General features: G+C 40.4%; 1 protein-coding gene across 19 annotated transcripts in view; it reads left to right on the plus strand.

Moving 5' to 3' along the window:
• CPEB3 (cytoplasmic polyadenylation element binding protein 3) overlaps positions 1-13,510 on the plus strand; it is a 187,054-nt gene that overhangs the window by 146,345 nt on the left and 27,199 nt on the right. For all 19 annotated transcript variants that reach the window (XM_043519725.1, XM_043519728.1, XM_038410924.2 and 16 more), the window contains one exon: positions 12,727-12,845. In XM_043519725.1, coding sequence (XP_043375660.1) covers positions 12,727-12,845 — 119 coding nt within the window. The remainder of the gene's footprint in view (positions 1-12,726; positions 12,846-13,510) is intronic.

The raw sequence follows: 13,510 nt of genomic DNA on the forward strand, positions 1-13,510 counted from the left end.
GCAAATACAGACTAACAGGCTGCTATTCTGAAACCTCTCCTTCTGAAGTGGAGGACAGCAACAGCATTCTGAACGACACTGAAGGGGAGAGGAAATGTTGGCCATAGACACATGGGCAAACTCTCAGGAAAAATGTTATGGATGTTTACTGTCAACAGAGCAGTCAGGCCCTCCGTATTATTTTACATTATTTTTATGCAAATGTAATGCAATGACCCGTGTCATATTGATAGCACAGAAGACCAAAATTCTCATTTTATCCATAGAATAAGTAAAACACAAGCAGCAAATTGCTAATATCCTTATGCTGTTTGCCAACTCTGATATGGAGGAATGATTTCTAGGGGTTAGAAGTTAGTTCATTTTACATATTTTTTCAATCTGTGACTTCTCTACTGTTATGGCCACTAAGGGTATAAGTTCTGGTCATGGTCTCAATGATGTAGTTCACTGTCCAGTAAGAATGGAAGTTAGACTACCAAACTGATTTCACATAGGCCATTGAGCAAGGATTTCAGTTTGTAAAGGTCCAGTATTTTCATTCTACTTCCTGCAGGAAATATGCTTGCTACTTAGTTTCCTGTATAGACATTTAGTTTTCACTTTACTACAAAAGAAATAAAATTTTTTAAAAAATAGTTATTCATTGGCGCCAGAAGCACCATTGTTATTTTACACATAGTTAAGCATACAGAGTAATTTGTTCAAAGCTTAAACAAACAAACAGGTTGTCTCTATAACTGTGATGCAAGGGAAATCTCTCCTGTGTATGCATTTTCCTGTAGTTCGAGGCTAAAGGGATACTCTGTTCATGAAAAGCATGTAAAATTAATGGGAATCTAGCTGTGAGATGTAAACTATTTACATTCTAGACTTCATCTGTATCTCTTTTATGCACCATTTATGTGGACAAAGGAATCAGCTAACAGTGTCACACACTGCCACTTAAAATTAGTCTGTCTAGAGGAATTCAGCTTTGCAGTCCTGACTAATACATAATTTCACTCTTCTTCTGCAGTAGCTAACATGAGTCCTTTTTATTTTGAGATTTCTTTAATGTTTAAATCCCCCTTTGTCTATTGGAAATCCAGTCGTGGCATGGCAACATTTTATTTTTTTTAAAGGAAAGTCAGCAGATTTTTGTCATCACCTTGGCTTCTTATTTTCTAAAGATCAGTTTTTTGAATATTCATTTCATCTTTGGATTTAGAAGTGTATTTATTCATGTTCAAAGAATATATTCTAAAAAGGGTACTAAAAGTGACTTTGAGGGATGATCCTTTATAGTCATGGAAACAAATTCTTGAATTTGTTACAACTTTTTAAAATGTTTCTTTGAGGATTTTAAAAGGAAATTCAGATACTATTTTAGTAATTACAATCTTAAAAATAAAGTTTTACAGCAAATAGTATTCAGAAAAGTTTAATGCAATGAACAAAAATAAAAAATAAGACGAAGAAAATGTGTTAATTTAAACTTTCTTAAAATAAACATTCTTTTAAAAAAAAAAAAAATTTTAGGTACCAGACACAGCCACCAACTCAGAACCATTAAAAAAAAAAAAAAAAGTCAAGTCGTCAGAGTTAAGACTAGAACACTAAACTATTTCACCAATGTAATTCCATATGAACTTTGTTACTTACTGGTATGATGCAAAACAAATTTTTTAAATATTGAGGAGATGGCACATAGCAAACATATCTGAAATAGGTTTTAGATTTCATTGCTGCCTTAAAAGTGAGCTGTGAGCAAGTGGGAAGACAAAAGAGAACACTCTAAACCTTCAGCCAACAGAATGAGGGCAAATATGCAGGTTTGGAACCTCACTGCTGTGCTTGACTTACAGAAGCATTTGAATGTGGAGGTAGTTAAACTGTTTTCAAGCTTAAAATATTTGCATCCTTTCTAAAATCGGACCTTGTCATTGGTGACAGCATCCCATTTCCTGTGTAGGATGAGGGAAAAAAATGTGCCCTTACGATACTCATGGTTTGTCCTTTCTTCTCACCCACCATATATTGGAATGCATGAGAGAGCTAAGCTAGCTGCACTAAGGTAGGGCTGAACACGTATGCATTTCTGAATATGACTCCTGTATCCGAGTTTGTCAGAATGCCGAATTTCAGTAAGTATGCACATCCAGAGCAGTAGTAGGTTATGTAACTGGTGCAGCCCTGCTTCCAAAAGCAAGAATAGGCTTAATATTTCCCCCTGCTTACATAACATTTGAATTTCAAAATAGTGGTTGTATATCAGAGGAGGCAATTTATAGTGTGAATTTTCTGAATCTTAATTTAGAAGTTCTCTCAAATGCAAAAAATTAATAGAAATGTGCTCCAAGCTGTATGAAAACATTTTTAAAATTCAATTCTGTTGTAACTAGAAGTCTGGAATGAGAGCTAAAAAAGTTTGGCTTTTGAAAATAAATTATGAAATGGGTTATTTTCTCCTCAAAAAGGCCACTCTGAAACTTCTCCACATCCTTGGAGCAGTTGAATGCCTCTTTATTTCTTCACCTACAATTAATGAACTAGCAAAATACTGAATATGGAAATGAATACTATTTCAGTTTGTGGTTTGAGACCTAAACCTGGTTGGAAAATGAGATGATCCCCTCCCCCCAGTTGAAAATGTCTCTTTAGTGAAGAATCAAAAACTGAAAATTTTCAGCCAAAAACTGTCAGCTGAAAACCAAAATTCTTGATTTAGAAATGCTGTAATGATGCCTCATGCCCCTATTCTCTCCTGTAGGCTGGGCTCCCTGGCTGGAATACACCTGCCATGATGAACCATGGTCTCCTCTGTTGCTGAGCTGCCATAGTGCAGCATGGGAGTCCCTGGCTGCAGTGCATCATGGAAGATGTTGTTTGGCTGGGAAGAGAATGGGTCATGAGACAACAAAGTAGTGTTTCTGAAATGAAATTTTTTGGGTTTTGGTTAAATTTCTTCAAGTTTTCAACTGAAAACAAACAACTTTTTGGTTTTTGGGTGTTCATTTTTTATGAAAAGCCAAAATTTTCCAAGGAACAGACTCTTTTTGCGAAAAACTTTTTGTCAAAAACACAATTTTCATTCAAACAGTTGATAAAAACTTTTGGCCAGCTTAGTTGATAACCAGTTATACCTGTGTCATTTCAGTGATTGCATGTTGGGGAAAAATGTATATCAGTAATATAAATGTGGACTTGTGTATTTTGATATGTGAGCACTTCAGGAAATACAAGTATTATATATTCTGGAGCTCCATACATTTGAATTTCACATTGCATATTTTAAATGGATGAAGTTATTTTTAATGTACATTGAAAGAAATGGTAATGCTTACATCAGGAATTACAGATATATTCTCACAGCAACTGTAACTCTGCCACTTTGCACAACACAGCACACCTATATTATGGTGTATATGCACTTTGGTTGTGGTGATGGTTTTGTGGGAGCTACAGCTTTGAATTTCCAGACCTGTTGCATAAACTTTCAGATATAATATTGTTGTAACAGTGATTGATTGGATGCCTTCAAATACTTTAGCTTCCTATGACCAAAACAGTCACCACAGGTCCTTCTTGGACATAACTGTGGGGAAGAGAGAGACGGCAGCCCTTCTTATCCATAACCGGCATACAGGTTCATAGAATCATAGAATATCAGGGTTGAAAGGAGAGACCTCAGGAGGTCATCTAGTCCAACCCCCTGCTCAAAGCAGGACCAATCCCCAACTAAATCATCCCAGCCAGGGCTTTGTCAAGCCTTACCTTGAAAACCTCTAAGGAAGGAGATTCCACCACCTCCCTAGGGAACCCATTGCAGTGCTTCACCACCCTCCTAGTGAAAAAGTTTTTCCTAACATCCAACCTAAGCCTCCCCTACTGCAACTTGAGACCATTACTCCTTGTTCTGTCATCTGCTACCACTGAGAAAAGTCTAGATCCATCCTCTTTGGAACCCCCCTTCAGGTAGTTGAAAGCAGCTATCATATCCCCCCTCATTCTTCTCTTCTGCAGACTAAACAATCCCAGTTCCTCAGCCTCTCCTCATAAGCCATGTGCTCCAGCCCCCTAATATTTTTTGTTGCCCTCTGCTGGACTCTTTCCAATTTTTCCACATCCTTCTTGTAGTGTGGGGCCCAAAACTGGACACAGTACTCCAGATGAGGCCTCACCAATGTCGAATAGAGGAGAATGATCACGTCCCTCGATCTGCTGGCAATGCCCCTATTTATACAGCCCAAAATGCCATTACCCTTCTTGGCAACAAAGGCACACTGTTGACTCATATCCAGCTTCTCGTCCACCGTAACCCTTAGGTCATTTTCTGCAGAACTGCTGCCTAGCTGTTCGGTCCCTAGTCTGTAGCGGTGCATGGGATTCTTCCGTCCCAAGTGCAGGACTCTGCACTTGTCTTTGTTGAACCTCATCAGATTTCTTTTGGCCCAATCCTCTAATTTGTCTAGCTCCCTCTGTATCCTATCCCTACCCTCCAGTGTATCTAACACTCCTCCAAGTTTAGTGTCATCTGCAAACTTGCTGAGGGTGCAGTCCACGCCATCATCCAGATCATTAATGAAGATATTGAACAAAACCGGCCCCAGGACTGACCCTTGGTGCACTCCGCTTGATACCAGCTGCCAACTAGACATGGAGACATTGGTCACTACCCACTGAGCCTGACGATCTAGCCAGCTTTCTATCCACCTTTATAGTCCATTCGTCCAGCCCATACTTCTTTAACTTGCTGGCAAGAATACTGTGGGAGACCATATCAAAAGATTGCTAAAGTCAAGGAATAACACATCCACTGCTTTCCCTTAATCCACAGAGCCAGTTATCTCATCAGAGAAGGCAGTTAGGTTGGTCAGGTATGACTTGCCCTTGGTGAATCCATGCTGACTGTTCCTGATCACTTTCCTCTCCTCTAAATGCTTCAGAATTGATTCCTTGAGAACCTGCTCCATGATTTTTCCAGGGACTGAGGTGAGGCTGACTGGTCTGTAGTTCCCCGGATCCTCCTCCTTCCCTTTTTTAAAGATGGGCACTACGTTAGCCTTTTTCCAGTCTTCTGGAACCTCCCCCAGTCGCCATGAGTTTTCAAAGATAATGGCTAATGACTCTGCAATCACATCCACCAACTTCTTTAGCATCCTCGGATGCAGTGCATCCGGTTCCATGGACTTGTGCTCATCCGCTTTTCTAAATAGTCCCAAACCACTTCTTTCTCCACAGAGGACTGGTCATGTCCTCCCAATGCTGTGCTGCCCAGTGCAGCAGTGTGGGAGCTGACCTTGTTCGTAAAGACAGAGGCAAAAAAAGCATTGAGTACATTAGCTTTTTCCATATCCTCTGTCACTAGGTTGCCTCCCTCATTCAGGAAGGGGCCCACACTTTCCTTGGCTTTCTTCTTGTTGCTAACATACCTGAAGAAACCCTTCTTGTTACTCTTAACATCTCTTGCTAACTGCAACTCCAGGTGTGATTTTTGCCTTCCTGATTTCACTCCTGCATGCCTGAGCAATATTTTATTACTCCTCCCTGGTCATTTGTCCAATCTTCCACTTTTTGAAAGCTTTTTTGTGTGTGTTTAAGATCAGCAAGGATTTCACTGTTAAGCCAAGCTGGTCGCCTGCCATATTTACTATTCTTTCTACACATCGGGATGGTTTATTCCTGCAACCTCCAAAAGGATTCTTTTAAAATACAGCCAACTCTCCTAGACTCCTTTCCCCCTCATGTTGTTCTCCCAGGGGATCCTGCCCATCAGTTCCCTGAGGGAATCAAAGTCTGCTTTTTCTGAAGTCCAGGGTACGTATTCTGCTGCTACTCTTTCTTCCTTCTGTCAAGATCCTGAACTCTACCATCTCATGGTCACTGCCTCCCAGGTTCCCATCTACTTTTGCTTCCCCTACTAATTCTTCTCAGTTTGTGAGCAGCAGGTCAAGAAGAGCTCTGTCCCTAGTTGGTTCCTCCAGCATTTTCACCAGGAAATTGTCCCCTACACTTCCCAAAAACTTCCTGGATTGTCTGTGCACTGCTGTATTGCTCTCCCAGCAGATATCAGGGTGAGTTGAAGTCTCCCATGAGAACCAGGGCCTGCAGTCTAGTAACTTCGGTTAGTTGCTAGAAGAAAGCCTCGTCCACCTCATCCCCTTGGTCTGGTGGTCTATAGCAGACTCCCACCACAACATCACCCTTGTTTCTCACACTTCTAAACTTAATCCAGAGACTCTCAGGTTTTTCTGCAGTTTCATACTGGAGCTCTGAGCATTCATACTGCTCTCTTACATACAATGCAACTCCCCCACCTTTTCTGACCTGCCTGTCCTTCCTGAACAGTTTATATCCATCCATGACAGTACTCCAGTCATGTGAGTTATCCCACCAAGTCTCTGTTGTTCCAATCACATCATAATTCCTTGACTGTGCCAGGACTTCCAGTTCTCCCTGCTTGTTTCCCAGGCTTTTTGCATTTGTGTATAGGCACTTAAGATAACTCGCTGATCGTCCTGCTTTCTCAGTATGATACAGGAATCCTCCCCTCTTGCGCTCTCCTGCTCATGCTTCCTCCCGGTATCCCACTTCCCAACTTACCTCAGGGCTTTGGTCTCCTTCCCCCGGTGAACCTAGTTTAAAGCCCTCCTCACTAGGTTAGCCAGCCTGCTTGCGAAGATGCTCTTCCCTCCCTTTGTTAGGTAGAGCCCGTCTCTACCTAGCACCCTTCTTGGAACACCATCCCATGGTCAGAGAATCCAAAGCCTTTTCTCCAGCACCTGATGTGTAGCCATTTGTTGACTTCTACGATTTAACGGTCTCTACCCGGGCCTTTTCTTTCCACAGGGAGGATGGATGAGAACACCACTTGTGCCTCAAACTTCTTTGCAGAGCCGCATAGTCTGCAGTGATCCGCTCAAGGTCATTCTTGGCGGTAGCATTGGTGCCCACGTGGAGAAGCAGGAAAGGGTAGTGATCTGAGGGCTTGTTGAGTCTCTGCAGTCTCTCAGTCACATCATGAATCCTAGATCCTGGCAAGCAGCAGACTTCTCGGTTTTCCCTGTCAGGGCGGTAGATAGATGACTCAGTCCCCCTGAAGAGGGAGTCTCTGACCACCACCACCCGCCTCCTTCTCTTGGGAGTGGCAGTCATTGAACCCCCATCCCTAAAAAGGTTCAACTCATGCCTTCCAATCGGTGGATTCTCCTTCTGCTCCCTTCCCTCAGATGTATCATCTAGTCCACTCTCTGCATTAGTACCTGTGGAGAGAATATGAAAATGGTTGCTCATCTGCATTGCTGGTACATGGATGCTCCTCTTTCTTCTTCTGGAGGTCACATGCTGCCAAATTTCTTCACTGTCCTTCTGTCCCTGCTGCGCAGCCTGCTCTGATTCTTCAGAATGTTGTGCCCGTAGAAGCATATCCTGACGTCTGTCCAGGAAATCTCCAATTTCTCTTATGCAACACAAGGTTGATACTTGTTTCTCCAGACCTTGAACCTTCTCTTTCAATATGGAGACCAGCTTGCACTTTGTACAGACAAAGTCGCTTTTGTCCTGTGGAAGAAAGACAAACATGGCACATCCTGTGCTGGTAACAGCTGAACGCTCACCATCCATATTACCTTCCTTCTAAGAGTTTCCTCAGCTGTTGCAGTAACTATTCAGTGAAGCCTGCAAGATGAATGCCTCGGTGGGCTCTCCCCAGGCGAACTCCCTGGCAAACTCCCTCTGTTAGCCTCTCCACTGTTCGCCATTGTCACATTCTCCCTCTGGTAGTGGCCTCGCTGTAAGGGTCCAGATAATATTTTTTTTAATCAAAATCAAATTGGTTTAAAATAAACAAATAAAACAAAAGATCCATTTTAAGCAGAGGTGGCTCAGAACTCAATTTCCAGGCAGAGGAAGGAATTCATATTCAGTTTCTCAAATATGAACCACCTCCTATGGTTTTAGTTGTGGAAAGAAGAAACCTTTATTCAGACTCAGGTGCAGCTGAAATATTATGAGAATGACTGACTGCCATGACATTGGGAATCTTGAAAAGTTCATCTCGTGAGATTGTCTGTCTATTTTTTGTCAGAAGAATGTGAAAATAGCTCATTTTGGCACCATTAAACCTGAATGCTCTGTTTTTCTAGTTCAGACACCAGCCTAAATCTCATTTAGATGTTCATCTGAACACCACCTGATGTTTTCTTGGCTGCATCTGAAAATCAGAGAAAGGTAGAGGATAAGTTTAAACACCAACCGTCCTTGAGGATATATAAAAATTCTTCAAGACAATCTGTGAAATGCACTGTATAATTGCATACAACTACATAGGGCATGGCTGAGAGCTCTGTTGCCTAACAGCCAAAGCTGTACTTTCCAAACCACATGTTGTGGTGTCATCTCCTAGAGGCAATAATATGGTCTGTCCCAGAGAATGGCAAATTATAGCCATTTAAGCACAGGTAGATATAATTGTGAAAAGATGTTAGTGCATTACAGTTGTCAAAGTACATATTAGCTTTTCATTAAAAGGCTTGGTTGGTGTTATAATTCAAAATGTTCTTCTGTTTTTCCTGATACAAAATACATATTTGATATTTAATTTAAATTGCATCTTGTGTGATATGAAACTTCCTTGTGCAATGTTAGCTTAAGCATGGAGCAAGTGGTCTTCATGGATATTTTCTAGTTAACTTTTGTATAGTTAGAGTTCGGGGAACACCTTTTGCCACAGGGTTCTATTCCAATGTAAAAAAAAGTTCATGCTTGGGAGTCTATTTGAGCAAGGAGTATCTGAGATCTTAATTTAAAGATTAGTAATTCTAACAAACACAAACACCCTTAAATACCGAAAAGAGGATAGATTTTATGCAATGAATTTTAGTAGTAACAATACTGTACACATTCAGAATACTTTAAACACTAATTCTAAAATAAATAGTAGGTTTCCTATCTCAGGGTGGTTCTCTCTTCTGATTTTTTGCATCCCTAAATATTTTGATGAATGTGATTTTTTTTAATTAATTTAACTTTGGCAGATATAGATATTTTATTCAAATCCATACAAGTTCTTATGTGTGCTTATCAGTATAGTATTTGAATTTAACTTCAGTTATTGAATCACAACTTTTAATTATAGTGGAAATCTGATTTCTGGAGGTCTTGGATGTCCAAAACCTTTCAATAACTGCGGGAGGCATCAAGTCAGCAGGTTTTGAAGTCCTGTGTTTGCCATTTTTTCTTTTTGAGAAGCTGATTGGGTGGCCTAGCAGAGCTAATAGGGGAGGGTTGTCATAATCCCAAAGCAAAGTGCGTAGAATCTCATTTTCAGAGACTCGTTGCAGTATTCTTATTTGGCAGAGGTAATATGCACTAGAAGAGAAAGGCAGCACAGGTCTTGCATTTGGGGCTAATTTTTCTGACTGCGGTATATAGTGTACTGGAGTCAGGAGAGGAAACTGAATTCTGACTTACCAGGACTGTATTTATAGTCTAGCAGCTGAACAGAACAAGCCAAGGATTTTTTGTTTAGGGTAAATTTAATTGGATCATAACTACAAATACAATATTTACCATATCCAAAAATGGCACTCAGGTCTTTCTGCCACAAGTTCAACAGAATCTTTACTATGAGGTAAGAAAATCAGGCGCATCTGTGTAGATTCTGATAAGAATCATCCCAAACCTTTCCCCAAATCTTGAACTAAATATTTGCTGTTTGTTTTACATAGAAGGCATTCAGCTACTTTGGTAATGAGGAGCAGTATAAAAAACTAATATGTATAGATTTTTTTTTTTCATTTCTATCTTCTAGGCTTTGTGTTCCATCCAGGAAAGAAAACACAGTAACCAAACATACTGTAAGAAAGGCTGTTCAGTCAAAATGTCCAAGTGAATTTTTCAGACCAAAAATATTAATACACTATACGGACAAGCATCCTCATTCTGGAGTGCTTAGCTTAATCTCTGAACTGTGAGGTTATTTAATAACAATGGAAATATTGGTTAAAACCAGGGCATTCTTAACACTTGGGGCTAATTTTTCTGACTGAAGTATGTAGGGTATTGAAGTCCGCCTATGAGTTTAAACACCATGCCTCCACCCCAAAAAAATGAATTGACCAATGAAATATTATCATAATGAGTTGGTGAGGGACTACTACAGTCCAGGGGTGAGCAAACTATGGCCTGGGGGCCACATCTGGCCCTTCAGATGTTTTAATCTGACCCTCGAGCTCCCGCCGGGAAACAGGATCCGGGGCTTGCCCCGCTCGGGTGCTCCAGCCAGGGAGCGGGGTTGGGGGCTTGCCCTGCTCTGCACATGCCGTGGCTCCGCACAGCTCCCAGAATCAGCAGCATTTCCCCACTCCGGCTCCTACATGTAGGGATAGCCAGGGGACTCCGCATACTGCTCCTGCCCCAAGTGCCGCCCCCACAGCTCCCATTGGCTGGGAACCAAGGGGCAGTGCGCAGCGCTACCTGTTTGAGCCTCTGCATAGGAGCCGGAGAGGGGACTGCCACTGCCATGTGCTTCCAGGAGCTGCTAGAGGTAAGTGCTGCCTGGAGTCTGCACCCCTGAGCCCCTCCCATGCCCCAACCCCTCAGTCCCAGCCCTGATCCCCCTCCCACTCTCTGAACCCCTCAGCCCCAGCCCGGAGCCCCCTCCTGCACTCTGAACTCCTCATTTCTGGTCCCACCCCAGAGCCTGCCCCCCAGCCGGAGCCCTCACCCCCTCCTGCACCCCATCCCCCAATTTTGTGAGCATTCATGGCCTGCTATACAATTTTCATACCCAGATGTGGCTCTCAGGCCAAAAAGTTTGCCCACCCCTGATATAGTCTCTTCCAAGTGCTCAGTTTCGAGGGGGGGGGGGGAAAGTACAGTAACTATTTCAAAATTCTACTTGAGCTCCTCTTAATTGCTGCCTTCCCAATAAAACTTAGGAATGCAAATAGGCCTAGCCAGGTGCCCTTTGGGTTAGTGCCCCGACTGAGAATCTTCTGCTAGCAGTCCTCCTGTGTTTTGAGAGGAATGCTAGCTCAAGCAGTTGCTACAGAACTGTGTGAAGAAAGGAACTCTCTATAAGATAGGCAGGGTCCAAACTATGAAGGTGAAAGCCAATATCAAAACAGTGAGTTGGAAATCATCTGGTAGCTACACCAAATTATTCAGTACAAGTGTAACACAAAGTACTGGAAATCCTCCACAATTGGGCAGCTGCATTCAATGCTAGCTGTAATTACCAAATGGTCTTAAGATCTAATTTAGTGTAGTAGCATTGCAGTAATTTAGCTTTGTGGTGACAAAGGTATGAATGATGGTGGTGGTGAAAAGCAAAGGCATTAAGCATAACTGATTAAAATCTATTTTGTCAGACTATCCTGAGCATCTGGGATCCAAGAATACCTCCAATTTACTAAAACAATGTCAAATTATATACATTATTAAATATAAATCAGTTGACTCTACTGCATAGAAAACTTTGACAAAACCATTTCATATTATTATTTTACTGTCTGTTTTATGAAAATAAATGCCAGTTGCACTTCTTGAACAGTAGTCAAACATGAGGACATATACATTTTTTTTTCTTAATTGACTGATCTCCATGCTCACATTTTGCATTTCAAAGCTTAAGGAAACTAATGCCAAAACTTTTATTCTCTCTTTATTCCAAAATTTAACCTGTTACGGATATGTGTTAAGAATATCTGAGGCTTAACTTTATACTGTACAAAAGCTTGTCTCATATCTCAGTACTCTACTAAAATAAAAATTTGATTTAAAATATGATATCTTATTAGTAGAGTATTTGTGGGTCAGAAGGCACTCCAATTCTCAATCCATAATCTTTCAGTTGTTTACAGCTTTCCCTCAAGATTACTTTATTTCAGCTCTTTTTTTAGAGGGGAGGTTTAAAGAAAGTCTGAGCCTTTGAGTGGTCTAAGCATGAGAAAATGTCATTATCTAAAACAAGTAGTAATCTTTTATGTATGTGGCAATTTAAAAGTCCAAATTCAGTAAATCATGGGTCTTCAATGAGGACTGCATATGTTAGGAGATTTGATTTAGAAATATATTTAGGAAATAAAGCTACAGCATTAATGAATGAGAATATACATTTTTCCCTTCCCAACATATGTATGTTCAGGATAGAAATATTCAGATTATCTGCATGCAGGTTTTCTTTTCATGGACCTTTCCACATAGTATTTTCCCCCTTGTATATCATCTGAAACTGCCTCAAAACCATCACTTTATTTAAGATGACAAATACTTGTAAGAGCACAAATATAGATCTATTATAGTTGTGGGCTAATCTTCCACAATTTTTTCTGTTTTTTTCCAGCCATTCTGTGTTTGTTTGGAACCTTTAATGTATATAAAGAAAACAAACTTTCTGAAGACTTTTTTTCTCCATTGTGGTATCAACACTGTATGCACCATCAAAACAAAAATGAGTGATAGTGGGGAAGCCTGCTTTCTCCATGTGATCCTATGCCAGGATTCCTTATGAAAGCATTTTATTATTGGATTAACTTCAGTACAGTTAGCAACAATATTACATGTTTATTGCCATCTATGTATTGGGACAAAGTAATTCAGAATCTTCGTGAATTATCAAAACCATTTGCTTACAAGATATTTGGAGTTCTCAGATTTTCTTTTTTTTTGTTCTCTGTTTTGACCCATCTTTCAAAAGTTTTCATCTATTTTTTTTCTTTTTGTGCCTTTGTACTTTCCAAGGTTATGCCTTTTTGCTGTTCCAGGAGGAAAGCTCTGTACAAGCGCTTATAGATGCCTGTCTGGAAGAAGATGGAAAACTTTACCTATGTGTGTCAAGCCCCACCATCAAGGACAAACCAGTAAGCAGTGTACAAAGTGCCTTGGCTTTTAACCAACTTCCCCTTGCCAATTCAAAAGCAAATAAATATGCAAGCATTTTCCCCCAGTGTAACAGTTAAACTGGTTAAGTTGGTGTTCCTTTACTAGGCTTACCTTCTTACGTTAGCATAATTTGGCTTCTTCAGAAGCTAATGAATGCCACTGTTTAATTAAACTTTTATGTTGGTACTTCCAGTACCATATGGTAACAGAATGTGTCCTGTTACTCATTTTTTTTTATAGGTGACATTGTAAGTGCTTTAGTTTCTTTGCCTATATTGTTTTATTTTTTTTAAAAAGCCCCTATGGTTTAAAAAAGAAAACTCTTTAATAATTTAGGCAGCCTTGCGAGTACTTCATTGCTTTCAATTCTGCATATACTAGCTAAGCAATTTATAATCTTTCATGCCTTTCACTTACTGTAGCAAGTCTGCTTTGACCCAGATTTGGTTTATAAAGGAAGGTTTATTAAAACCAGTGAAAAGCATATAGTTGTGCACTTCTGATGGACAAATGAGGAGTAGGATAATACCAGAAAGAAGGAAAACATGTTTGAAGTATATTCTTGCTGAGTCATTTTGCTAGAGTTAATCAAATTTTAACTGGGATTTTATTCAGGCAGATATTCATTGGTATAGAAAATTAA

This window comes from Dermochelys coriacea, chromosome 7 (assembly GCF_009764565.3).
Source record: "Dermochelys coriacea isolate rDerCor1 chromosome 7, rDerCor1.pri.v4, whole genome shotgun sequence".
Classification (NCBI taxonomy): domain Eukaryota; kingdom Metazoa; phylum Chordata; order Testudines; family Dermochelyidae; genus Dermochelys; species Dermochelys coriacea.